This window comes from Furipterus horrens, unplaced genomic scaffold, assembly GCF_987537825.1.
Source record: "Furipterus horrens unplaced genomic scaffold, mFurHor1.1.pri manual_scaffold_3, whole genome shotgun sequence".
Lineage (NCBI taxonomy): Eukaryota > Metazoa > Chordata > Mammalia > Chiroptera > Furipteridae > Furipterus > Furipterus horrens.
Window position 1 is genome coordinate 14,237,149 of NW_028327173.1, and position 24,843 is coordinate 14,261,991.

Sequence of the window (24,843 nt, forward strand, 5' to 3'; positions counted from 1 at the left end):
CTTTGTTTTGTTTTATAAGGTGTATTGTTTTACTCGGTAAACTAATTTTGGAATATTAAGCTCAAAAAAGTGACTAAATTATAAGGATATTTTAGCTTTTGAGCAATCTTTTTTGTTTTTAAGGAGGTAAGAGCAGGCTGTGAATGAGGCAAAGCTTTACAGAGGTTCTTCAGCCAAAAAGGAGTTTGAGGCCTAATCATTATCCCTAATTTTGTATTCACTTGCACTTTTCCCAGAAGTCCTTTTTTTTTTTTTTTTTCTTTTTTTTTCTTTTTGCTAGGTGTGGAGGGTGCAGCGTTCCAGAGTAGACTTCCTCATGACCGGATGACTTCTCAAGAAGCAGCTTGTTTTCCAGATATCATCAGTGGACCACAGCAGACCCAGAAGGTCTTTCTGTTTATTAGAAACCGCACAGTAAGTTCTTTTTTCCATCTCATTATAAAAAGTGCATATTACTTTTATAGAGAATATGGGGAAAAGAGAGAAGCATTGTTAGAAATTAGTTGGGTTTTTTTTTCCCTTTAGTTATTTTTAAATATATGTTTGTAATTCTTGTTTTTACAAAATTGAGATCCTACTTGCCCTCATTCTTTTGATCCTTTTCATTCTTCATAATCTCATAAACACAGTAAGAATCTTTACACAATTTTTAAAAATATACTTTTAAAATAAACACTTGTCTTTCCTTCTCAGCATAAGAGAAACAATTATTCTGTTCTATGTATCTAGTCAAATTCCTCCTCTGGCTAAATCGTTGGTTTTAATGTTTGCATCATATTTTGTCTGACAATTGAGTCGTAATTCAACTGTTGGACATTTAAATGTCCATTTTTGCTGTATTATAATTGAGCTCTGGACTCCTTTTATGTATTTTTGACTCTTATCTCTGTTTCCTTATGATAGAGTTCTAGAAGGAAAAACAACCTTGTTAAGAAGTATGAACACATCTTATTTTTCTTTTTTTAAAGATTTTATTTATTTATTTTTAGAGAGAGGGGGAGGGAGGGAGGGAGGAAGAGAGGGAGAGAAACATCAGTGTGTGGTTGCGTCTCGCACACCTCCAACTGGAGACCTGGCCTGCAACCCAGGCATGTGCCCTGACTGGGAATCGAACCAGTTACCCTTTGGTTTGCAGGCTGGCACTCAATTCATTGAGCCACACCAGCCAGGGCATCTTAAGTTTTGATACACATTGCTAGATTGCTTCCCAAAAAGTGTGAACCAGGTGACACCCCCATGTCCTGGCCTTATTTTTGTTATTAAAATAATGATAATCTGTGCTTCTGTTCTAGACCAAAACTAATTCATTTATTTTTCATTTCTTGGATTACTTAAATTTAGTGCTTTTCATATTTATTAGTTCTTCATATTCTGTGAATTTTTTTCATGTCCTTTATTCATCAGAAATTCTTTAACCATATTGTAGAGGAGGGCAAGATAGTATTCAGAACATATTCAATGTACTCTACAATGATAAAAAGCAAATTTACATTGTAATTTTAGCTATTTGAATTTAGTTCAGAGATGTCATTTAGCATGTCTGCTTTTTAGCCACCACTGACTTTTTTATTTTGACTGTTAGATCGCACAATTACTGCTAAATTTGAATTGCTTAGCTAGAGTGGTGATTGGTAGGTTATACTGGGGTTTTGTGGTATAGAATAGCGGTTCTCTTTTGTGAAGAAAAAACAGGTTGATTTTTTAAAAAGTGAGTGGGAAATTCTTAATGTGTATTTCTGAGGCTGATATGTCTTGTAATTGAATCCACGTCTGTGTGTGTAACGTATCAACATTTTGATCTAAATGAATTTTTTAAGACAAAATTGTCATTTTTTTTTTCATCTGAGGGGAGTGTTCATTTATGACTAGCTTTATTTTATAGGATGGAAGGAGGAAGAAGGTTTATGGTTGGAGGGTGAGGAGCTTGGGCCTAGAGTACACTTGAGGAATCCATTTTCTCTTGATAGTGGCCACAGAGAGAAGTAGAGACGCATATGCATTTGGTTATATTTCTTAATTGGATTTATTTACACATGACCAAATTTCTGTTTCTTTGAAACGTGTATATGAAACAGTCTTTGTTAAGTTTTAGCTAAGGTTTAAATATGGTAGTATGTAGTTGGTCTTGCATTTTGAAGGTACATATTCAATTTGATGAGAAATCATGTTAGAACCCATTGAGTGTGCCACAGTATCTTTCATTTCTCATCTTACTGCCTTTTCAGCAGTATTTAAAATAAGGAACCGCTCCTTTTTTCTTAAACATACAACTCCCTAGCTTGACATAGTGTTACGGTTTTTCTCTTGCTTCCCTGGTGGTTGTCTTCTCTGTCTGCTTTGTAGGCTTCTACTTGGAACAACAGGCCATTAAGTGAACTGGTTGGAGTTCCTTAAGGTGTCTCCTGTCTCCTCTTGTTCCTCCAGGACCCCTCTTCCACACTTTTGGCTTCAGTTATCACCCATAAGCAAATTGCTCCAAACCTTAACTCTCTCCACTGAGCCCCAACTATGTCTCTAGATGCCAGTTCTATGCCAGTCTTATGTCTCCTCTTGATTGTCTTTTGATTTTTAGAGAGAGAAACATCATTTGTTGTTCCACTTACTCATTGCTTGATTCTTATATTCCCTGACCGGTAATCAAACCGCAGCCTTGGTGTGCTGGGACAGTGCTCTAACCAGCTGAGCTACCTGGCCAGGGCGTGATTGTATTGGAACTAAACTCATTATCTCTTCTATCGGTGTTTCTCATTCAGTGAGCGGCACGCTGAATACAAGCCAAAAACAGGAGTTTTGGCATCTCTTTTCCCCTCAGCTCTGCATATCTAATTGATCATTTGATTTTTGTGAATTTTACCACTTGCTGTCTTTGGAGTCATGTAATCCAGGTTTAAATCCTAGTTGCTCCCTACCAGCTATATGATCTTGGCAAGTTATTAGGTTTTTTTTCTTTTTTAGGTTAAATAGCTCCCAGTTTCTTCAATAATTTGCTCATTTGACATAGTTTTGTGTTTCATTAGTTTCTCTGTCAGGAATATAACCCTCGTTATTTTCAATGAAAAGAAAGTCCACATTTGGGACCTTAAGAGGATATTTTAAAGCGGTCAAATGGTGTACGTCCACTTGTAAGTAATGCAGTTTCTCTCATTTAAATACAGTTGCAGTTGTGGTTGGATAATCCAAAGATCCAGCTGACTTTTGAGGCTACTCTGCAACAATTAGAAGCACCTTACAACAGTAAGTAATGTGTTTAGTGACTGGTGTTGGACTGTATTGTGCAAATTGATATTTCCTTCCAGAGCCTCATGCTTTCTTGGTAATAGATTTTTTTGATTCATTTTCATTTTATTTCACCTGTACTATGCAAAAATGAGCCTGTAGAAAAGCTATTTTGTATGTTTATAATAATTTTCTTGGTTTTTAAATTGCATTGACAGATGAGTGAGTTCAAGAGATTGCTAATAATTTCCCCAAACCTATATCCAACTTCAGTCCATGGAGTACTTTGTTGGTGTTCAGTTGACTGGCTCTCTGGCTTCCTTCCTCATTTCCCACTTGACACCAACAAAATCCTGTGAAGTCCTTGCCAAAGTAAATGACCATAATACTACATTAAAAAGAGTTGGTTTTGACTTTTATTTCATCTATATTGGAATGTCATTTTTAAAATTCCTAATTATGTGATATGCATTTTGTACTACCTCACAGACTAATAGTTTAAGAATCACTTTTCTAAAGGGCTAACATGACCTGAAGCTTATAGAAAAGATGTATATAGAATAACTTCATGATGGGGAAATAGAAGAGTTAAAGAATTTTTTGTTTAAACTGCTAAAAATATAAACATGTTTTTAAATTAATTTTTTCTGTAGGTGATACTGTGCTTGTCCACCGAGTTCACAGTTACTTAGAGCGTCATGGTCTTATCAACTTCGGAATCTATAAGAGGATAAAACCCCTTCCAAGTAAGGACCTGGCCAATGCATTTCATGATTTTAAGTTATACTTCTAGGATTCAATTTTATTCCCAGGAGGCTTTTAGCATTTTATTTTGATTTCTAAATCTATATTTGAAGTCAGAATATTCCCAAATTCATCATATAAGTCAAAATTAAAATCTCTTCATAAAGGCATTTCCTATATTTTCTGATTTGAAAGATACTTAGTAAAAGTTACTGGACTTCCAATTTAAGAACAATCAATTAAAATACAAAATTTGTTAACAATGAGAGAAGTGACTTATGAAAGCAGGAGGTTTGAGGTATTCTCTCATTGACCTGTTTTGTTTTGTTTTGTTAAAATACTGCTAAAGGTTGCATTTTTATTTTATAAATATTAGTTATCCCTTGCATGGTTGCTGGATAATGTCTGCTAGGAATCCAGGAGATAGGGATATTTGGAGAATTAATACATTTATTTATTATTTCGAAGTACATTTCTTTTGATGCTTTAATAATTCTTCCAAAAGGGGTACTGAAAACTATAGAACTAGAACTCAAGGAAAATAGCTGTACGGATAAATAGGGTGGCTGGTCAAATTATCCTAGTACAGTTGTGACGTAATGAAGCAGTTTATTCTTAGTAAGGTAACCAAGGGTCACAGATACCAAAGCACATGACTGAAAAAATAAGAAAGTAAATTCCAACATAAAGGATTTCACTTATAAATTTTCAACATTGAATTAAAGTTTATAAGTTTTATATATTTGCTAATTTGTATTCAGATAGTTATATTTTGAAAATAACTGTCTGAATTGTTTACTTTCTAAGACATCATGACATGTTGAGAGGTTTTCATGATAAAATACCATAAATACAAATTCAAACCTACATCAAAACATTCTAATTTTTGTTCATTTTTGGCTTTTAGCTAAAAAGACAGGAAAAGTAATTATTATAGGCTCTGGAGTCTCAGGCTTGGCAGCAGCTCGTCAGTTACAAAGTTTCGGGATGGATGTCACACTTCTGGAAGCTAGGGTAAGAATTGTATTTTGGATTTAGAAACCTGACTTAAAGGAAATATAAGGAAGTTATTTGTTTAAAATTAAGAAATCATATAACTTGAACTAAACCAAATTGATTTGTATTAATACTGTTATTTATATTGAAGCATTTTGGACAGTAAAGCATTCAAAAGTGCTCAGTGAGGATTCAGAGTTTGTAAATGATTCAAATATCCTTGACAGATATTTGCAGGTCATGCCTACATGGACATATACCCTTTGCAGGAGGCAGTATTTTCAGTAGTGGAAAAGCGCAAACTGTATACCTTGTTTGAGAGTCAAGGAGAATGAGTTGCTTCGCAGGCAGCAGCTATCTTTTAGGGCCTGTTGACGCCAAGATATTGGTTCCCTTCTCTTTAGTCCTAGAGAGAAATGGAAACTAAAAGAGGAAAGGGATGATGGCACAGAGTGGAAAAAAGAACATTGTGTTAGGATACTACTATTCAAATTATTTTCATGAGTAAATTTTGAGATTTAATTATCTTCCAGTGGCTTAAAGGCCTCCCTCTAATTAAAGAAACACTTCTCAGGGTAATCTGAATTCCCTAAAATTTTATAAAAGCCTTCAAAATGCTTAGTGCAATCCAAATTGCTTTTTATAAATTGCTGATTTTTCAAAAATAGTATTTTCAAATATGGGGAAATTAAAAGTAAACAGTTTCTAGTACAGTCTTACAAAAAATATTTTATTTATTAATTCAGAAAACCGCATGTGCCCGCTGTGTCCTTGTGCTAAAAATGCTGTAAGGAATGATGGGATTGTTAAGCTCTTTACCTGTGTGGAGTTTTAATCCAGTGTACAGATTTTTATTTTGCTTTGAATGTTTGCTTGGAGTTTGTATGCCTGTATTTATCCATGATCAAAGTATCACTGCGGCTGAGTAAGGTTGTCCCCTTCTTGAAAATCTCTAGTGAGCAGAGATCAACCTGGGCTCCTTTAGGAATGAAAAGTATTGTTACGCTCATTAGACAGTCTGCCTCTGGACATGGCCCTGCTTTGGAGAACTATCTGTTCAAAGAAATCATCTATCAGATCGTTCACAGCTGACTTCGGGCACTGGAGGGCAATAGTCAGAACTCAGTGGTGGAAAGATGGCATTTAGTGTTGGAATTTTTTAACGTCTGTTTTATTTTTCTTTATTTTTTTTCTAATGTAAAACCATGCTTTATTAGCAAAGAAAAGCCACCCAGGGCGCCAGGCTCCCTCGCCCAGCAGAGCTGCTGGACAGGGGAAGGGCCTGAAGGCGCCTTTCATGTCTAAGGCCATAGCAGCCTGAATGCGCCCAATGTCCTCTGATCTCGAAGCTAAGCAGGGTCGGGCCTGCTTATTACTCAAATGTGACACCGCCTGGGAATACCGGGTGCTGTGGGCTTTTGCAGGCTTCTCCTTTGGCCCAACGCCACGGCCGCCACTGCCACCTCAGCCAGCGGGGGAGCTTTCCCCTTCCTACTCCTTGCGGGTCCCCTTGCCCAGCGGGGTGACCAAGCCCTCCCCAGTTCTACGGGCACTGTGGAAGGCCATGCCCAGGCTACATGGGGATCTGCGCCGGGAAACGGAACCCTTTGATTGGGGTGTGCCGTGTCTCCAAGCCCCACGCACAAGGTGGAGGTCCCCAGCCCTAGGAGAGAACCCGGAGCCCTAGGAACAGGGAGAAGGAAGATGCCCTCAGCACAACCCCCACCAAGAGGTCCTCTTAGGCCGGCCTCGCCAGCCCCCTTAACGTATATTTTCAATGTGTGTGGCCTTTGCTTAGCTTGTCCATTAGTGGTATTAGAGCAGGTCAGATAACAGTAGCTATGACTAAATATGTCTTCTGACTATCAAATTGTTTCCTACTTCACATCATAATTCTATACCTTCTTACATGCCATTCATTGCCTACCTCGTCCTTTAACAGTCTTCCACTTAAACTTCATTTGCTCTTTATGCCCACAGAACTATTTATTGCATTCCATGTACTGTAAACTCTAAACTACACCTTTCCTTTTAAATTATAAACGAGAGGCCTGGGATGGTACCATGCCAGGTTCTTATGTTTAAAATAGAATTGATGATTTTAGCCATTTTATTTCTGAAAAACAGGATCGTGTAGGTGGGCGAGTTGCCACATTTCGCAAAGGAAACTATGTAGCTGATCTTGGAGCCATGGTAGTAACAGGTCTTGGTAAGTGGTTTTGTGCTATAATACACATCTGAGACTCGTAAGATTGTTTAAACTTATATTTTAAAGCCATAGATGCAGTCTTAAAATATATTGGCCTAGGATACTATTCTTAGTGTTAGTGAGAGATAAATTGACAAGTAGTCTTTCTGAAAGGATATATCAACATGTACAAAATTTAAATTGTGCAGACATTTGTACCTAATAGATCCAGTTCTTGGGAAATTATTCTAAGAAAGTCGATAAGTGGACCATGTTGTGTTTGGAGCATTTTTAATGTGGTATAGCAGAACATTAGAAACCACAAATAGAAGATGAAATTGTTATAGATGAGAATTATGCATCCATTTTAACATGAAAGGGTGTCCAAAACTTATTGCTAAGTTGTAAAAAGATTATAACACAATACATGTTATGATCCTTTTGTATATGTGTATCTGTAATTTTATGCACATGATATCTAGAAGGATCTGTAACAAAATGTTAACTTTGTGGGATTATAGGTAATTTTTTGCTTTATGCATACACATTTGTTTTACTTTGGGCATCTTTTTATATATATAATACACAAGTTTATAAGGCATTGTAAATTTGAGTAAAAATATTTTTGCTTTGAGGTTTTTATTCTCTCTTCATAGGTATGTTGAATTATTTGAGTTTTTTCTAGGAGGGAATCCCATGGCTGTGGTCAGCAAACAAGTAAATATGGAACTGGCCAAGATCAAGCAAAAATGTCCACTTTATGAAGCCAATGGACAAGCTGTAAGTTGAGGACAAACAGAACTTTTCAAATTGTTTCTGGTTCAGTTGAAAACAATTGTGAGGAAAATGTGTGGGTGAATAGACACATATTATACATATGAACTGAGGGCAGAAATGATGTGACATTTCCTGATTGTTCCTTCTGAGCTTTATAGGAAGGGGTTATTATTGCATATATGCAAATTTATGTGCCTGTTTAAGCATTTATCTTTAGACATTTAATGAGAACTAGCTAAACAGTTAATCTTTTTATTTAGCTGTGGCCACCTACTCCAAGAGACCTGTGTAATTGACACCTGATTCTTCCTTTCTTTGTATTGTGCCTCCCATCGTGTGCTTTAGCTCTGTGTGCTCTTTATGGCTTCAGATTTGTGTTTGTAGGCTCAGGTTTTTAATGGGCTAGTAGCCAAATGCTGGTACTTAGCCAGTGCTTATGGTAGGTATTTGTTGACCCAGATGCGTAGGAGCTTCCTTTACCTAGTATGGCAGTAGCATGGAAGTGATAGTCAGTATGGGAGAAGACAGCAATTTAATAACTGTGTGCTAGGCTTAGGCTGTGTTAAGTCAATCCTGATTTTTACGGGTGAGTGAAATTCAAAGGTTTGTATTCAGCAGAAGTTTTACCAATTCCCCTATCAGGAGTAAGTGCGTCTACAATTCTGAGGAAGGGAAGATTTGCTATGTATATGGCAGTTTAGGTAGTGTTTCTAAAAGTGGTAAGATCCCAATGTTAGGTCCCAAGGGACATTATAACCTATTCCTATATACCTTTAAGCTTTATCGGGTTCATATCAGAGAAGGACAGACTTTTAAGGAATGCCTTTTGGTTCCCATCTCCCCCATTCTGGATCCAAATTTCCCTCCAGGGCTTTTGGGAGGTAGAGTGGGGTGGGGTCACCCTCCTGGCAGAATTAACAAAAGAAAATTAGATGATTTTAAAAAAAAGAAAAAGATGAAGTTAGGGGTTAACTCAACAATTCAGTAAGTTTTTACTACTCTGCCAAGATCTGTAAAGGATACAGAGTTAAATGAGACATTCCCTGCTATGTAAGACACCACAGTGTAGTGAGACTTGTACACAAATAATTGTTTCCTAACGTTTTATTATGGAATTTTTCAAACACTTACAAAAGTAGAGAGAGTACTATAATAGACTTCCATTTTTTCATCCCAATCTTGTTTCATCTGTCCAGCTCCCCTTCGGTCTGGAGTATTTTAAAGCAAATCACAGTCAGCAAGTTTTTATTGAACATGTGTCAAAATCTAGGCCCTGTTTTAAGCACCGAAGATGTATTCTCTGCCCTTAAGAGTGTTAAATTCTAGTGACTCCAGATATCTTATGAACTCAAGAGCATCAGTAGTAATAACTGTCATTAAAATTGAAGTGATTTTCCCCTCAAAGTATATATAATTCATGCATATTCCAGTAACACAAAGACAAGGCAAATTTGCCAAGGGTTAGGTAGAAGAATCAATTGCTACTGAAGAGCGGAGAGAGAAGAATAGAGGTGGGAGAGGAATGGGTGAGGAGAGATTTAGAGGGAAGAAGAGCATTTGTGAAGGTGTTTTAGGACTTAACATGTGATCGCGGAGGGAAAGGCATTGGATGGAGGCAGAAGAACGTTTAAGAGAAGCGGATGAAGAAGCATTGAGGGACCAGTGATACGAAGCCGAAGTTCAGGGTGGAGGCTGTTGCTTACTAGACTCCGTTGTAGGTTGGGACTTCACAAGGCCTAGAGTAGGGGAAGTAACATGAACAGATAAGTGTTTTAGGCAGACAGGCAGTGGTTTAGAGAATTGAATTGAGGAAACAAGGCCTCTGAAGTGCATATTACATTAGTCCTCAAGAAGTAATGGAATCTGAAGCAAAGATTATCACTGATTATTGAGATACTGCCTTTTTCTTTAGTTTTTCCTGCATGCAGAGCACCTTGATTCATTCAGTCTAAGAGTAAAAGGAAAGCTTTTTTTCGGTAGAGATATCCAGAGAAATTGTCTATTTTCTTGGAATTAGATGAGCTTTAACAAATTTTTTTTAAAGTTTTGTTTCTAAATAGAATACCAGGATTCCCCTCAAGTGTGGTCTATAACCAGCTGCACATCTATGCACTAACTTGGTTACCACTGTGGGGTGAGGTAAATAACTGGCTCCAGAGTGTAAATAAACCACATAATTATGACACTGTTAGTTCAGATCATGACTTATTTTGGTATCAAGACTTTCTCATTGAAAGAAGTGGTTTGTTAATTTAGATCCTGGCATAAGCTTTTTGTCTCATATCTCACCAAGGATCAGCCCTTTGAGTAATACTATAGTAAACAGCTGTTAAGCAGGTACGTAGTTTTCGGCATTTTATATGCTGGGATATTTTTTCAAGTGAAATTTGTAGTTGTCACTCACCCCTGATCTTTATAGGATTTTTCAAAGTTAGTATGTTTCTATTTGGTGCAGTAGCCAAGCAGTAAGGAGAATTCTTCAAGCATTTTCAAGTTTGGGATAAAATTCTTTGCAGCCTTGAGTTCCACTTGCCATAAGTTAGTTAAACCTAAGAAGGTGTGTTAATGTTTCCGTATCTTAGTGTTTCCAGTATTCCAGCTCAGAGTATGAATGGACAGCTCTTAACCAGAAGACTGGCTTTTAGTTTATAGGAAATAGTAAGCAAGAGCTTATAGCCCCATTAATTTATGCCTATAATTACAATTATGTTTCATGGCTTTAGAAATCTAAGGAGTAAGTAGGTGAGTTGCTTCATTCTCCTATTTTGCAGGGGAAGAATCTAAAGCTCGGACATGTGTTTTCTTAAGGTCATTATGTAAGTAAGTTGTAAAGCCAGGATCCACTGAATGGGCTTCCATTTCAAATTCTCAGGCTAGTTCCTGGCTGATTTTTCAGTGAAGGTTGTGGGACGTGGGCAAGTGTGTGCAGCTCTAAGGGCCTGTGTGACTGCATCAGCAGGGTCTCCTTTTCAAAGCGCTTCCTTTTAACAGTTTTTTTCTCTAAGAAGGCACTGAGGCCCACCTAGATGGACATTCACCCAGCCATTGATTTTTCTTCAGTAAGCTGTCAGATGAAGTGGGGTTGTGTTCCTCCGTTATTTGTAGACAGCCTCAGTGGAACAAGAGGGTGATTTGATGGTTCTGTTGTTAGTACATAGAAATAAATTCTCGTCCTCTACAAGGCCAGCAGTTAACCCAGAGCAATAAATATCCCTTGCACTATCGTCTTTAGGACATATCATCATACTCAGCCATTTTGCTGCTATAGGAAAAAAATTACGTAGAAATGGGTTTTTATTTTGTTATCTCCTTGTTTTAATCACAGTCACAGAAATTCCTTCCCTGTTCTCTCTAGTCCTGCATTGACAGCTAAAATATTCAGTTTCTGTGTTTGCTTTTGACAGGGAAAGCTTATTTTATGACTCTGGATACTAGAACAAGGGTTTCCCTATTTGGTTCTAACACAGGATACTCTATAAATAGAAGTGTCTTCTAGCTATGAAAACAATCAAAGCTAGTATAGCAGCTGCCCTCGTTTAACTGGTGATGGAGTTACACTCTGAACTATATACTTCAGTGAGCTTTGAGTGTGGAGAAGGCTGAGAAGTAGGGTAATAGTTCAGGGACGTTTTGGGAATCACCCATGAGGGGACTCAAAACGTGGCTTGTTGGAGAAGATGGGGGAAATGACTAGATGTTTTCTGCATCTTCTGTACACCAGCCAGTAACTCAGGAACTTGAGATTCTAGTTTTGTTTTGGCTGCTTTTGAGTAATAAAAAGGTATCTTAACCAAATTCTTGCAGTGCCGGAGCATTCTGCATCACAGTGAGACAGAGTTGTTATAAAGTGAGGTCCAAAGACTCAGAAACTACTTGGAAAAAGAGATACTGATTTTCTTTAATGGCTCAACTGTTAAAAGGGAAGAAAGGTAACAGGTGTGAGCTCTTTTACAAAGACAATTAACTGGATGTACTCAGTACATACCTATCATAAGGTAGCCAGTTTTCACTTGTATTCTTATAGAGTGGCGCTTAGGGTATTATACTTTTGACACAGGCCTCTTGGCCTTTTCAGTTTCCATCTTCCTTTGTGGAAATATCTTTGGTGTCATTAAGGCATTCTCTCTACCCTTTAAAATCATGACTGCCAATCCCTGCTTTTTATAAATTACAAAATCTACTGCCTTCCTTTAATGTTTCTGTAGTTGCAGAATGGGTGTTTTCCCCTCGAATATATTTATAATACTTTTTTTTACAGACTGTATTAATGTAGTCATTTAATAGGGATTTATTGAGCACCTGTACTGTATGCTAAAATTGCTAATGTACCCTTAGACATGTGTGTGCCTTCTCCACATAGCCTAGTCACTGTTTTAGGGAAGTCTAACATTTACATTATCTTAAAGATTCCCTGTGAGTTTAAATTAACAGTCTTCATTTATAGAATCACACTGAATTTTATTCGAATTTGAGGATATACTTGTTGTCCTTACTCTCCCTTTAGGGATAATAACTATCTCTCATTCTCCGCACCTGTTTTGGAATCTGAATTGGAGACTGTGTAGATGTAAATTTCTTCCAGGTTTTACCAAAGAAACTAATCTTAATCTTTTGTTTTATCACAGTTATAAAAGTGCACGGGGTTGGGAGAGGTAGAGATTGACTGTGGCCTCTGTTGGCCAGATTTGGCCATTACAGCTTTCTGCAATGTGTTACTCTTTTCTGCAGTTAACTCCATTCTGCTCTGCTGCTTAAGAACTTAACGCAGACTAGAAGTGAGATAAATGCTTTTGAAGACCTAAAGAGTTTGTGATGGTAGAGCTAAGGAGTTTTTCCTTCTTTGAGATGACTTATTGCAGGATCAGAGACCCTGTCCAGAAAGTTGCCTGGCTTTCCCTAAATTTATTCTGTATGGGCTAGATGCACAGGCTGCCCCTTCCTCAGCCATGTCCAGGGATGTTCCATATAAGCTACAGGACCAAAGCAATCAGGATTGTACCCACTCAGAGCAGTGAGACTCACCAGACTTTCTTAGTCTTGAAGGAACTATTTATCTGGAGCCTTTCTTAGGGAAATAAATGGCTTTGAAAAGTCGCATTACAATCTGTTTTAAATGATACCCTTTTTAATTCTTTACTAGGAAACTGTATCAGAGGTGCTTTCCGAAAAAACTGCTTGCTGCTTAGTTTGCTGTGGCATGTTCTTGCCGTGTTGTAATATAGAATTCCCTGGCTGACATGGTGCTTAACTGTTTGCAATCATTTGCTGAGTTCTTTCTCAAGATGTAGTTTAATAACCTGGAATAGTCAAGTGAAACTAAAATTACTGCATCTTGTCTTTAGAGATTGCCAGTATTTCAACTCCTTCCCATAATTTGTGGTTCTCACCAAGAGAAAAAATGACCCGAAACAGGTAGTTAGTGGGTGCTCAGAGGTTGTTACCTGCCCAGGTTCTTTTCATCTCCTGGGTGTGTTGTAGTACGTAGCTAACTAGCTTAATTTTAGAAACATTCAAAATTTAAGTATACCAACGACACAGTTTCGTTTTCACCCAGTAAGTATTGATTAATGGACAAGTAGTTTATTTACTATTTCCAAAATGGGTAAATTTCAAAGTGGAATTGTAAAATTAATGGGGAAAAAAATTAAGGTTTCAAAGCTATCCCCTGGGCTCACTGGCAACATTCCGACCATTGTCTAGGCAGAAAATGGGTGGGGCCTGGCTGCCTGAGTCTCCTGCTGGAGCCTGAGTTAGTGTGTGCGGGCGATGCATCCTGTCGTCCCGAGCCAGTCACACACGGCAGTCACCTTTTGATTTGGTTTTTGTTTGTTTGTCGTTGTTCTTGTTACTGGTCTGTGTTTCTTTTTCTCTTTAATTACGTTTGCCTTATTCCTCACTGCTTTCTGATACCATCTCCCTTCACCACCGCCCTTCCTCCCCGAACTGCCTTCCTTTTGCCCATTTCTGTGCCTTGCCTTCCCCATTTTGGTTTCTGTACCATCTGTGCCTTATTTCTCTGGTGGTTGTAGCTTCCTAGCTAACAGAATGCTTCTGTCATGCTGTGTGTTTAAAGCCTTGATTTTACTGCTGTTGTACAAAACTGAACTTGATGTGGCTGTTGGGCTGTTATTTACAGTTTATTTCTCTCTCTGCTGCACTGGTTAAAAGGACACTGTCAAGGTATTTTTTTTTATAACTTTTCCAATCATTTTCCTCACTGTTTACAATAACCCATTAAAAGCTTGAAACTTAAATCTTTCCCTTCCAAAGGTCCTCTCCATCATACATTCACACTGGTTTGTTGTAGACTTGCGCCTCTATGTTGGGCTGGTGCCATTTGGGTTTTTGTCATTGAAAGCGCATGTAAAAAGTCAGGGTTTTTGTGGGAGTGTGGGTGGACTAAGGGGGAAAGTGTAATGAATCAAGAGGGCAGCTCAGCAAACAGGGAAGAAACAAAAGGTCAAATTTGGTCCCTCTACCTTGACAGTGTCCCTTTAAATATTTCTCTGCCACACACCCTGGACCCTAGTTACTGAGCCTGAGTGCTGCGTATTTTTCAGTATGAATTTCCTATGTGACTGTCACCCTAGCTGCAAAGATTAAAGCTTGTTTGAAGCAAGTCATCCAGTCAACACTGGAAGAGCTTTAATCTGTATCATTTGCACACTTGTGTATTGGCACTCTGTCCTATTGAAGAGGCATACGTAATTTGGTCCCTCTTGCTGCTGTAGCATGCCCTTGCTAGGCATTTAAGGAGCCACATGTAGAAATGTCACCTTTTTATACTCCAGGGAAAGCAGTCATGCACACTGCATCTATGATCCGTTCAGATATCATAACTGAAGCTCTGGCCAGGTGGCTCAGTTGGTTGTAACATCTTCCTGTACACAAAACGGTTGTGGGTTTGATCCCTAGATCAAACTGGAAGAAACCTATTGATATTTCTTTCTTTCTTTCTCCCACCTTTCTTTCTCTCTAGAAAAAAATCAAACATACCCTCCAGTGAGGAAAATCTCATAAGTGTAGATATCAATTGAAAATGTAATTGTTGCCTTTTTTAAAGGTACACTAAATTTAGAGTTTCTAGAACCCTCTTTTGTAGCATCATTGCAGGAATTACACCAAGCAAAACTTCAGCATTGCTTTGAGCTGCTGTTTATATGACCATCACATTAATGAGGAAAAGTAACTGATGAGAAAGTGAACAAAATTCCTGACAAGGTGGTCTCTTCATTAGCTCTGACTGTGTAATCAGAACAAGTAGGGATGTCACCGAGAGTCCCTTTCCTTTGGCCATGGAGTTGACTAGGAAGTCACATGTGTTTGCTCCCCTGAATCCTAGGCACCACCCTGATACTTAAGTGGCGCCAAGCATCCAAAGCCTGATTCTCTGACTTATTTCTCAAAATGAACCAGAAGCTTCTCAGGATTTTTTATTTCTTAGGCTAAGGAGGATTCTCTGATTCATAAAGATTTCCTGATCTCTCCTATGCGTGATCTTTTAGGACTTGATGCTCTAAAGTACAGTTTTGATGGCCTCAATTATGGCATCCATCATATTTAGTTTTAAAGGACAGTTGCATCCTTGCCCCTTTCTTCTTTTTGGTGCAGATCGTACTTCTTGCTGCATTCTTTTTGCCACACCGTGGCTTATACAGAGTTACTTGTGTGATTTATCAGTGAAGGGTCAGAGGCTTGTGCTTCAAAATCACCTTTTTAATTGGGAAGGGCAAAAACTAAGAGGTGGAATCTTACTGTGATGATCTTGTCCACCATCAGTTAGTTACCTCTGACTGTAAAAGATCACTTCTCCTTGGCCTTAGTGTTTATTAGAACTTTCATGTTTTGTTTCCTTGTTACCAGTTTTAGGTTGATTGTAAAGTGAAATTTGTGTTTTAAATCTCATCTCCCAGTGGATGCCCAGCTTATCATGGCAAGAGACGCTTGCACTAGACTGGCTTTTTCCTTCCCTCGCTGCTGTCATGAGTTACTTCACGGCTGAATTAAGTCGTAGCAGAGGGCTTTGTGTCATCCAACGGTAGACGTTATCAGTGGGCAGGGGCACCGCAGGGACCAGGGGCCCTGTCTTGCAGCTTGGCGATCTGCTCTGCCATCTGTCCTCTTCCGCCGCGGTAGTGAGCAGGCCTAGTACTGCAGTCACTCATAATCTGGGCTCGGGAAGCTCAGCTCTGAACCTAATCGGTGCCATCAAACTACCACTCTGCAAATTAATAGCTTATTAAGAGCCATGCATTTTACTTCTCTTTCCTGCTCCCATCTTAAATTCTGTCTTCTCTAAGGGGGAGCAGTTACCTTGGACTTCTTATTTGTCCATCTTGCCCATTTTCCTGGAGGGTCCTCAGGTGTGCTAACGTCTTTTTGTTCTCCGGGATATTTTTAGCTATGGTTTGCATGTCAGCCCAGCTTATCTCAGTGCATGTCAGCTCCACATAACATCAGCATCAGCGTGACTCCTGGGGCTGTTCATAGATGTGGAGTCCCTGCTCTGAGAGCAGAATTGGGGGAACAGGAAAATAACAGGGCCAAAAACATTTCATACCTCATTTAATGGAACTGACCACTTCATAGAAAAGAGAGTTTGAATCATTGTCCTCAAAGGTTTTCCCTTTGAAATACGTGTTTTGACCTTTTACTCCGTGTAGCATTTGTGTTTTCACGGATGGTTACGTTTAGTCTTGTAAGGACCAACTCTGCTATACTTCGGGTTTCCAGGTTCCTAAGGAGAAAGATGAAATGGTAGAGCAAGAGTTTAACCGGCTGCTGGAAGCTACGTCTTACCTCAGTCATCAGCTGGACTTCAATGTCCTCAACAATAAGCCTGTGTCCCTTGGCCAGGCATTGGAAGTTGTCATTCAGTAAGTACTTTGACACTGCTTATTGTCTAGTGAATTCCATTTAGAGATTTGCTGTTTTTGTTTTAATTTTTCCATCAAGTCTTATTTGAGCTAGTTTTCACTTATTTTCATGTGAAATAGTTAAATCTAAAAGTAAAACCATTTGAAAGAATTACATGATATGTAAGGCCCCTCTTAATTCTAAAATTCACTTTTATGGCATTAAACTGTATTTAACAGCCTAGAAAATAATTTCCCACCAGCCAACTTTCTTGTTCCAAAGTATTAGAAATTTCAGTGGGCCCTGATACTCTTGAGTGTCGTCGTTGCATACCAGTCTTGTGTCGCAAAGCCGGCTGTGTGACCGGGGCATACACATTCTCTCTCTCAGATTACAAGAAAAGCACGTCAAAGATGAGCAGATTGAACATTGGAAGAAGATAGTGAAAACTCAGGAGGAATTGAAAGAGCTTCTTAATAAGGTGAAATTCTGTTTATTTTCTTTATAGCTGAAGGTGCATCAGTACGGGAAAGAAGCCTTTAATTTAGAAATTTTAAAAGCACTGGGACTCATTACTGTTAAGAAAAAATGACTATCAAAAGGCACTGTTTTATCCCTGATTGGTGTGACTTAGTTGGTTGGGCATCATCCCACAAACCAAAAGGTCGCTGGTTTGATTCCCAGTCAGGGCTCATGCCTGGGTTGTGGGCCAGGTTTCCAATTAGGGGCATGCAAGAGGCAACTGGTTGATGTTTCTCTCGCACATTTATGTTTCTCTCCCTCTTTCTCCTTCCCTCCCCTCTCTCTCAAAATAAAAATAAAATCTTAAAAAAAAAAGGCACTGTTGATCTGTCAGTCTTCAGTGTGGCATTATTGGTAAACTATTGTCAGGTTCCCTTTGGCTCTTGCAAAGCTGACCCAGTGCCCTCTGCTGAATTCTAGGATGAGAGGGAAATAATCTATCCTGGGGTCAAGTTCCCACTCATAAGGATAGCAGGTCAGCAACCAGGACAGTAATTCATTGCCATGATTATTTCACTTGTGCTTAATGTTACTCTATTGAGGGCACTTTACTACCACCCTCCAGAGCCCTGGCACCTGACTAGGAAACTGTTTGTTTCTCCTCATCCTGTCAGTTGCAAACATAACACCAGCCCAGGAGAAAATACGAAGTGGAACAGCCCCTGTGGGGATTGTCATGCAAAAATCTGGGTGCATCTGGTGACTGGGCTCTCGCCTTACTCTCACTGTGCCTCATTTCTTATCTGGTTAAGTGAAGACGTCTCTAGCACTCCCTGATCACTGTTGCTGTACGGATGCAATGGAAAGAATGGCTAGAGAAGGGCAAGGTAGCTGTGGGACCCCTGTCTCACCTTGTCCTCTGTGGTTCCCTCAGAAGCCTGACCACCTAACCTTGGGAATGGCCCCTTAGGTGCTTTGTGTGATGACTTTCCCTAGAAATTTAATTAAATTTGTGCATGTCTATATAATTTTTTTTTTTAATTAATGGGACACTTCTAGTTCTCCCATTTGTTATGGAAGACAGAACCAATCTTAAGTATCTACTAGTGATGTGATACCTCTATTGAGCCATATAGTATTTTTTTCCTATTCTAAAATTTCATGATATAGAAGAGGTATTTAAGAATTCCAAGGACCTGTTTTTGTACAATCTAATAGCAATTTAGAGGAGGAGCCAAAGCACATGATTTGGAGATGGATTATATCACTATCTGGAATGGTAAACCTGTATTTTTACATTTTAGATGGTAAATTTGAAAGAGAAAATTAAAGAACTCCATCAGCAATACAAAGAAGCATCTGAAGTCAAGCCACCCAGAGATATCACTGCTGAGTTCTTAGTGAAAAGCAAACACAGGGATCTGACTGCCCTGTGCAAGGTGTGGTATACACACGTACATGCTTGGGTGGTTTTACTGGGAATCCCAAGAAATAGTATAGATCTGAGAAACTTCGGAAAAGAGGGAGCCACTAGCCAATCACAGGTGCCTAAAGTAAGAAGAGGGTTTGATACACAAGAGCCATGGGGACTTAATGGCTCAGTTTGGTTTGAGATCTACTTTTTCTGCAGAATTTTTACTTTATTTTTACAATCTCATCCTTTAGCTTACTTATATCTCATTTTAGCCCTTTGATGTAGTTTATCGCTGACAATTTAGAATAATGATAATGAACACGGACTCGAGGCATTTGGAGTCAGATTATCTGGTTGAAATCCATAACTTAGTACCTCCTAGCCATGTGACCTTGGGCTCCCTAATCACCTCATCTGTGACATGGTATTAATACTAACTCACTCATAGGGAATCTAAGGCGTTTATTCCATGCTGGGGACGTGAAAATGCACAGGAAGTGGTGATTGCTAGCTCCTCACTCCCCCACCCCCCTGCCCCTCCTTCTTAATTCCAGGCTCATATTATAACTTGTCTCCCGGAACAACCATCCCTGAGTCTTAACCCAGCCTTAAGCTGAGGCACTCGTAGATATGACCTGGGCAGGGATGTGGTCCAGACCTTACATTTTGTTATATAATTAACTAGTGAGTCTTTGATATATCCAGATCAGCTGGTTCTCTTAATTTTATCAGGAATATGATGAATTAGCTGAAACACAAGGAAAGCTAGAAGAAAAACTTCAAGAATTGGAAGCCAATCCCCCAAGGTAAGATCAACAAATGTTCAGAGGGCTAGCTTTCACTGTTCTTTCTTTTTGATACAGAGGGAAAATTACAAAGAACCATGGTTTTATTTAAGGTCAGTTAGTGAATGGGTTGTAAATTGTTTCATGAATGGAAGATATTTGTGCATGTGGCTTACCCTTGAACAACACAGATTTGAACTGCTCAAGTTCACTTATATGTGAATTTTTGCAGAAAATATATTGGATTTTTTTTTTTTTTGAGATTTCAAGAGTTTGAAAAACTTACAGATAATTGCGTAGCCTAGAAATCTAGACAAAATTAAGAAAAAGATGTCATGAGTGCATAAGCTATATGTACACATTTTCCTTATAATTTTCTTTTCTCTAGCTTACTTTACTGTAAGAATACAGTATATAATACGTATAATATACAATTATGTATTATTTGACTGTTCATCTTAATGGTGAGGCTTCCTGTCAACAGTAGGCCAATGGTAGTTAAGTTTTGGGAGCATCAAAAGCTAACCCAGCGCTGACTGGTGTGGCTCAGTGGATTGAATGCTGGCCTGTAAACCAAAAGGTCACCAGTTCAATTCCTGGTTGGGGCACATGCCTGGTGGTCCAGGTCCCCGGTTGGGGTGTGCGAGAGGCAACCAACTGATGTATCCCTCACACACAGCGATGTTTCGTTCCCTCTTTCTCCTTTCCTTCCCTCTCTCTAAAAGTAAATAAAATCTTTAAAAAATATAAAGTATTTAAAAAAAATTTTTTCTTTTAAAGCTAACCCAGATATTTGGGGAGGGCAGTGTTGATGCCCTTAATCCCGAGTTGCTCAGTGGATACCTGTGCTTCTCAGGTTCCTAAATCCTCTCCAAGTCTTATGTTTTAATGTATGAGTGCCCTAGATACTTAAATATATTGTTTTTGAAGATAGCATTTCTCCATAAAATCTGATATTTGAAAGAAAGTTCAGTAAATGAAAATTGTCTTCTCTTGAGTGGCCTAGAAGGTGACGTTGCTTCAAATTCCCGTAATTCTGGGGAGTAGGAAGGTATGACACTTTTATTTCCATTGGGCTTTTGACAGTGAACACTCATGCTCACCGTGTGCTCCATGCTGCATCTGGCTTCCACATACATCCACTCTGTTCTGTAGTCAGGGACGCTACCTGTTCTCTCTCTCTCTCTCTCTCTCTCTCTCTCTCTCCCCTCTCTCGTTTTTTCAGACCAAATGAGGCCTGATGGTATTCTGCTTTTTGACTTAGAATTTCTTCACATAAGGCACAGTCCCAGGTTTAGATCGTCACACCGTTACTGAGATCATCCACATCAGCCCACTGAGCATAATAGTAAACTCCTTTAATAACTTTGTGCTCCTTTGTTCTCATTTTGCAGTGATGTGTATCTCTCATCAAGAGACAGACAAATACTTGATTGGCATTTTGCAAATCTTGAATTTGCTAATGCCACCCCCCTTTCTACACTCTCCCTTAAACATTGGGATCAGGTAAAATTCCTTTATCATTTATTTGCTGTATGCCTTGGAGAGGGCTCTTAAGAAAAACTGTTAATTTGTTGGTATGTGTGCTTTTAAACAGCTTTTTAAGAAAGATAATTTACATACAATAAAACTCACCTGTTTTAAGTGAACAATTTAGTTTTGCTGACTATATAGTCATGAACCATCACTACAGTCAAGAATAGAACATTTTTGCCATCCTTAAAAGTTCTCTCTTGCCCTTTTGAGATTCATCATTGTTGTGTGTATCAATATTTTGTTCCTTTTTATTTGGTAGTATTCCATTGTATGGATGCTACAGTTGGGCCTTTCACTGGTACATTGATGGACATGTGGGTCGTTTCCATTTTTGGCTTTAAATGATTGAAGCTGGTTTGAACGATCATATCTTTCTTTTGGATAAATATCTAGGAGTCAAAATGCTGAATCTTACAGGAAGTAGATTTTTATAAAGCTTTATCAGAAACTTCTAAACTGTTTTCCAAATTGCATTCCCACCCACCAGCAATGTATGGAAGTTACAGTTGCTTCACATCCTCATCAACACTTGGTCCCGCCAGTTTTTGAAAATTTTAGTCATTCTAATATTTCATTGTGGTTTTCATTTGCATTCCCCTGATGACTTGATGTGAAGCATCTTTTCATGTACTTACTGGCCATTCGTATATCAATTCTTTGATGAAAAGTCTATTCAGATATTTTGCCCATTTAAAAAATCTGGTTGTTAGTCCTCTTGTTAAATTGTGAGAATTCATTATGTTCTTTAAATTCTGGATACAATTTATTTGTCAGATTTATGTTTTGCAAATATTTTCTACCAGTCCACAGCTTGCCCTTTTATTTTCTAAATGACAGCTTTCAAAAAGCAAAAGTTTTCTATTTTTGAAGTGCTATTTTATTAACTTCCAGGCTTTGTGTTTTTTGTAAAATCCTGAAAACATTTTTGTCTAAACAGAGGTTGCAAAGATTTTCTCCAGTTTTCTTCATGAAGCCTTATGGACTTTGCTCTTATGTTAAGTCTGTGATCCATTTTGAGTAATTTTTGTGTATAGTTAGAGGTGAGGTTAGGATTCATATTTCCCTATGTGGTTATCTAATTAATTATTCTAACACCATCCTTTTCTTCGTTTGTCTTGGCACCTTTGTTGAAAATCCATGATCATGTGTGAGTCTGTTTAGGATTACTTTTTTCAGTTTGTTTATCTGTCTCTCCATATACCACTATCACACTGTCTTGATTATTGTTGCTCTATAATATGTCTTAAAATCAGGTAATGTAAATTCTCCAATTTTGTTCTTTTTTAAAATTGGTTTGGCTATTTTTGGTTTTCTGTATTTCCATTAAAATTTTATAATTGGTTTATTAATTTCTATTAAAAAATAACTTCTGAGACTTTGGGATTGCATTGAATCTATAGATCAATTTAGGGTGATAGTCATCTTCATATTGTCTTCTAATCCTTGAACATGATTTATAATCTTTTGTCACATTATTAAGTATGTTAAGGGTGATTTTCTCTTAAAGTGGTGAGAAATCATAGGGCGTCTTAGATAATTGAATGGACCAATCTCTAAATCTCAGACTTTGGCCAGACTTAAGACTATATAGAAGTAAATATTGCATTTTTACTTACATATTTTTATTGTACATTTTTCTAGGAAGATTATTCTGACTCTTAATCTTTAGATTATACCTTCATGTTCTTTAGTATTTGAATTACACTGAGGATTAGACTTGTTAGTGGTAAAAATCTTTTAGACTTTTTAGTGGTAAAAATCTTTTAGAATTCCTAGTTTCTTTGTAGTTTTTCATGTAATTCCTAAATTAGACCCTTCCTAGTAATTGATTTATCTTTTGGAGTTTCAATATGTATTCATTTGTAATTGTATTGAGTTTTTAAATGTGGGTGATATGAACTGATCAGTATGGGGAGCAGATGAGTCAGTCACGAAGTAGTGAGAGTTTTGTGGCCTGCCCAGTATTTTTTATCTAATTCCTAAGAATTGTAAGTTTTCCCCAGGAACTTCATGAAATTTGAAATACTATCCAGCCTCAGAAGTTTCCCTATATAGAAATTCGTTCAGTAATTCAAAGAAATAAGACCATTTGGGCCCCCAATCACATGGCTCAGTGGGTCGGGCATCATCCCACAAAGCAGAAGGTCGCTGGTTCGATTCCTGGTCAGAACATATGTCTGGGTTGTAGGCCAGGTCCCCAGTTGGGGGCATGCAAGAGGCAACCAATTGATGTTTCTCTTGCACATCAATGTTTCTCTCCCCCTTTTTCTCCCTCCATTCCCCTCTCTGAAAATAAATAAAATTATATTTAAAAATCATTTGGGGAATTCTTTCAGGCCATATCGTGACTTCTTTACAATGTGAATTATCTTGGGTCAATCTTTATAATCCTATTGCCTTATCTACTTCAACTGACTTTAGTTTTCAGTCTCCTTCAACTTTAAAACTTGTAAATTTAAGGAATAAAAACTGATTTTGCTCTTAGGTAAAAGAAAATGTAATTAGGATAGTGAATCTGATATCCTGTCAATTCAGAGAGCCAACAAAAAAATAGACATCTAATTGTATGAATTTGTTGAATCGGCTTTCTTCCCTCTCCACCCCCCATGAATAGTCTGGGCTTGGTGATAAAAACTCTTAAGAAAAAAAGAAACTGCCCTGATTTCACTGGCCAAAGATAGCCACTGTAGGCATTTCTACATTTTTTTTCCTTCTCCCTTCAGTTTCCTAGGGCAGCTCTAGCTGAATACAGAGTAGTTGTTCTTTAATTTCTGCTTTAGCATATTATATTGACAGTTTCCACAAGCTGGTGTTATTAGCATTATTTTACAGAAATCTGTATAAATGGCATATATTAGACTGAGGAAATGTGAAAATAGGTCCTTTTCTTTCCTGTTTAGGATGATGACTTTGAGTTTACTGGCAGCCACCTGACAGTGAGAAATGGCTACTCATGTGTGCCTGTGGCTTTAGCAGAAGGCCTAGATATTAAATTGAACACAGCAGTGCGGCAGGTTCGCTACACGGCTTCAGGTATGCCACTACTTCACTGGTGAGAGAAATCTCTTACTCCGAAGCACAGCGCTGACCTTTTATTGAGTTTGACCTATAGAAAAAGTATTAGGTCATTTCCTGTTAGAATGTATTACAAACTATGACTCCTAAATTAAAAAATTTGCATTTATAAAAGGATTGAGACCATAGAGTATCGGGAAGTTCCAACCCATCATTGTATAAACCAGAAAATTGAGGCAAGTTTTAATTTCCAAATTGTCCGTGAATTAGTTGGTATTATAGTAACAGTCATTGACTTTGGCTCTAATTTTGCTAAGTATATTCCTAAAGACCACAACTTGGGCCCCTAAATCTCTAGTGGATCTACCCTTATATTTCACTGTCTTGCATGTTGGTTTTTGGATCCATTCTAGCTTTTCCTATTCAGATGGACTAATGGCCCAGGCTGCTTTCTAGTCCTGGGAGCAGTCCTGCTAGTAAGTTGACTTCAAATTGCCCTGGTACCTGTGGCAGTAGGTTCAGTGCTCATTATTGCTGGTTTCGGGCACATTTAATATGGAGTACAGAGAACCTGTTGTCCTGCCCACCTTTGGAATAAATAATCTTGAACTCCTTATGGTAACTAGTCACTCGTCTCTCTGAGGGCCCTGTGAGAAATGGAGATATGGCCCCTTTCCTGGAGTTTCCCCACCATAAATATTTTTCTTGTAACAACTGAACCAGTTTTCCACTTAAATTTTCCCTTCAGAGGCAGCTTTTAACTGATGGTGTTGAGAAGATCTACAGCCTTGAAATAGCCATTCACATGCAGGTGAAGAACAGTGAGAATAGCTTTTGTGTCATTTTCTCTAGTT

The 24,843-nt window shown here is 38.2% G+C and overlaps 1 protein-coding gene across 2 annotated transcripts in view; it reads left to right on the top strand.

Moving 5' to 3' along the window:
• Positions 1-24,843, top strand: part of KDM1A (lysine demethylase 1A) — a 57,122-nt gene that overhangs the window by 26,720 nt on the left and 5,559 nt on the right. For both annotated transcript variants that reach the window (XM_090268764.1, XM_090268765.1), the window contains 12 exons: positions 281-414; positions 3,156-3,234; positions 3,870-3,962; positions 4,868-4,974; positions 7,084-7,165; positions 7,830-7,924; positions 16,655-16,797; positions 17,168-17,258; positions 18,544-18,678; positions 19,386-19,459; positions 20,833-20,944; positions 23,875-24,007. In XM_090268764.1, the coding sequence (XP_090124890.1) occupies positions 281-414; positions 3,156-3,234; positions 3,870-3,962; positions 4,868-4,974; positions 7,084-7,165; positions 7,830-7,924; positions 16,655-16,797; positions 17,168-17,258; positions 18,544-18,678; positions 19,386-19,459; positions 20,833-20,944; positions 23,875-24,007 (1,278 nt within the window). The remainder of the gene's footprint in view (positions 1-280; positions 415-3,155; positions 3,235-3,869; positions 3,963-4,867; positions 4,975-7,083; positions 7,166-7,829; positions 7,925-16,654; positions 16,798-17,167; positions 17,259-18,543; positions 18,679-19,385; positions 19,460-20,832; positions 20,945-23,874; positions 24,008-24,843) is intronic.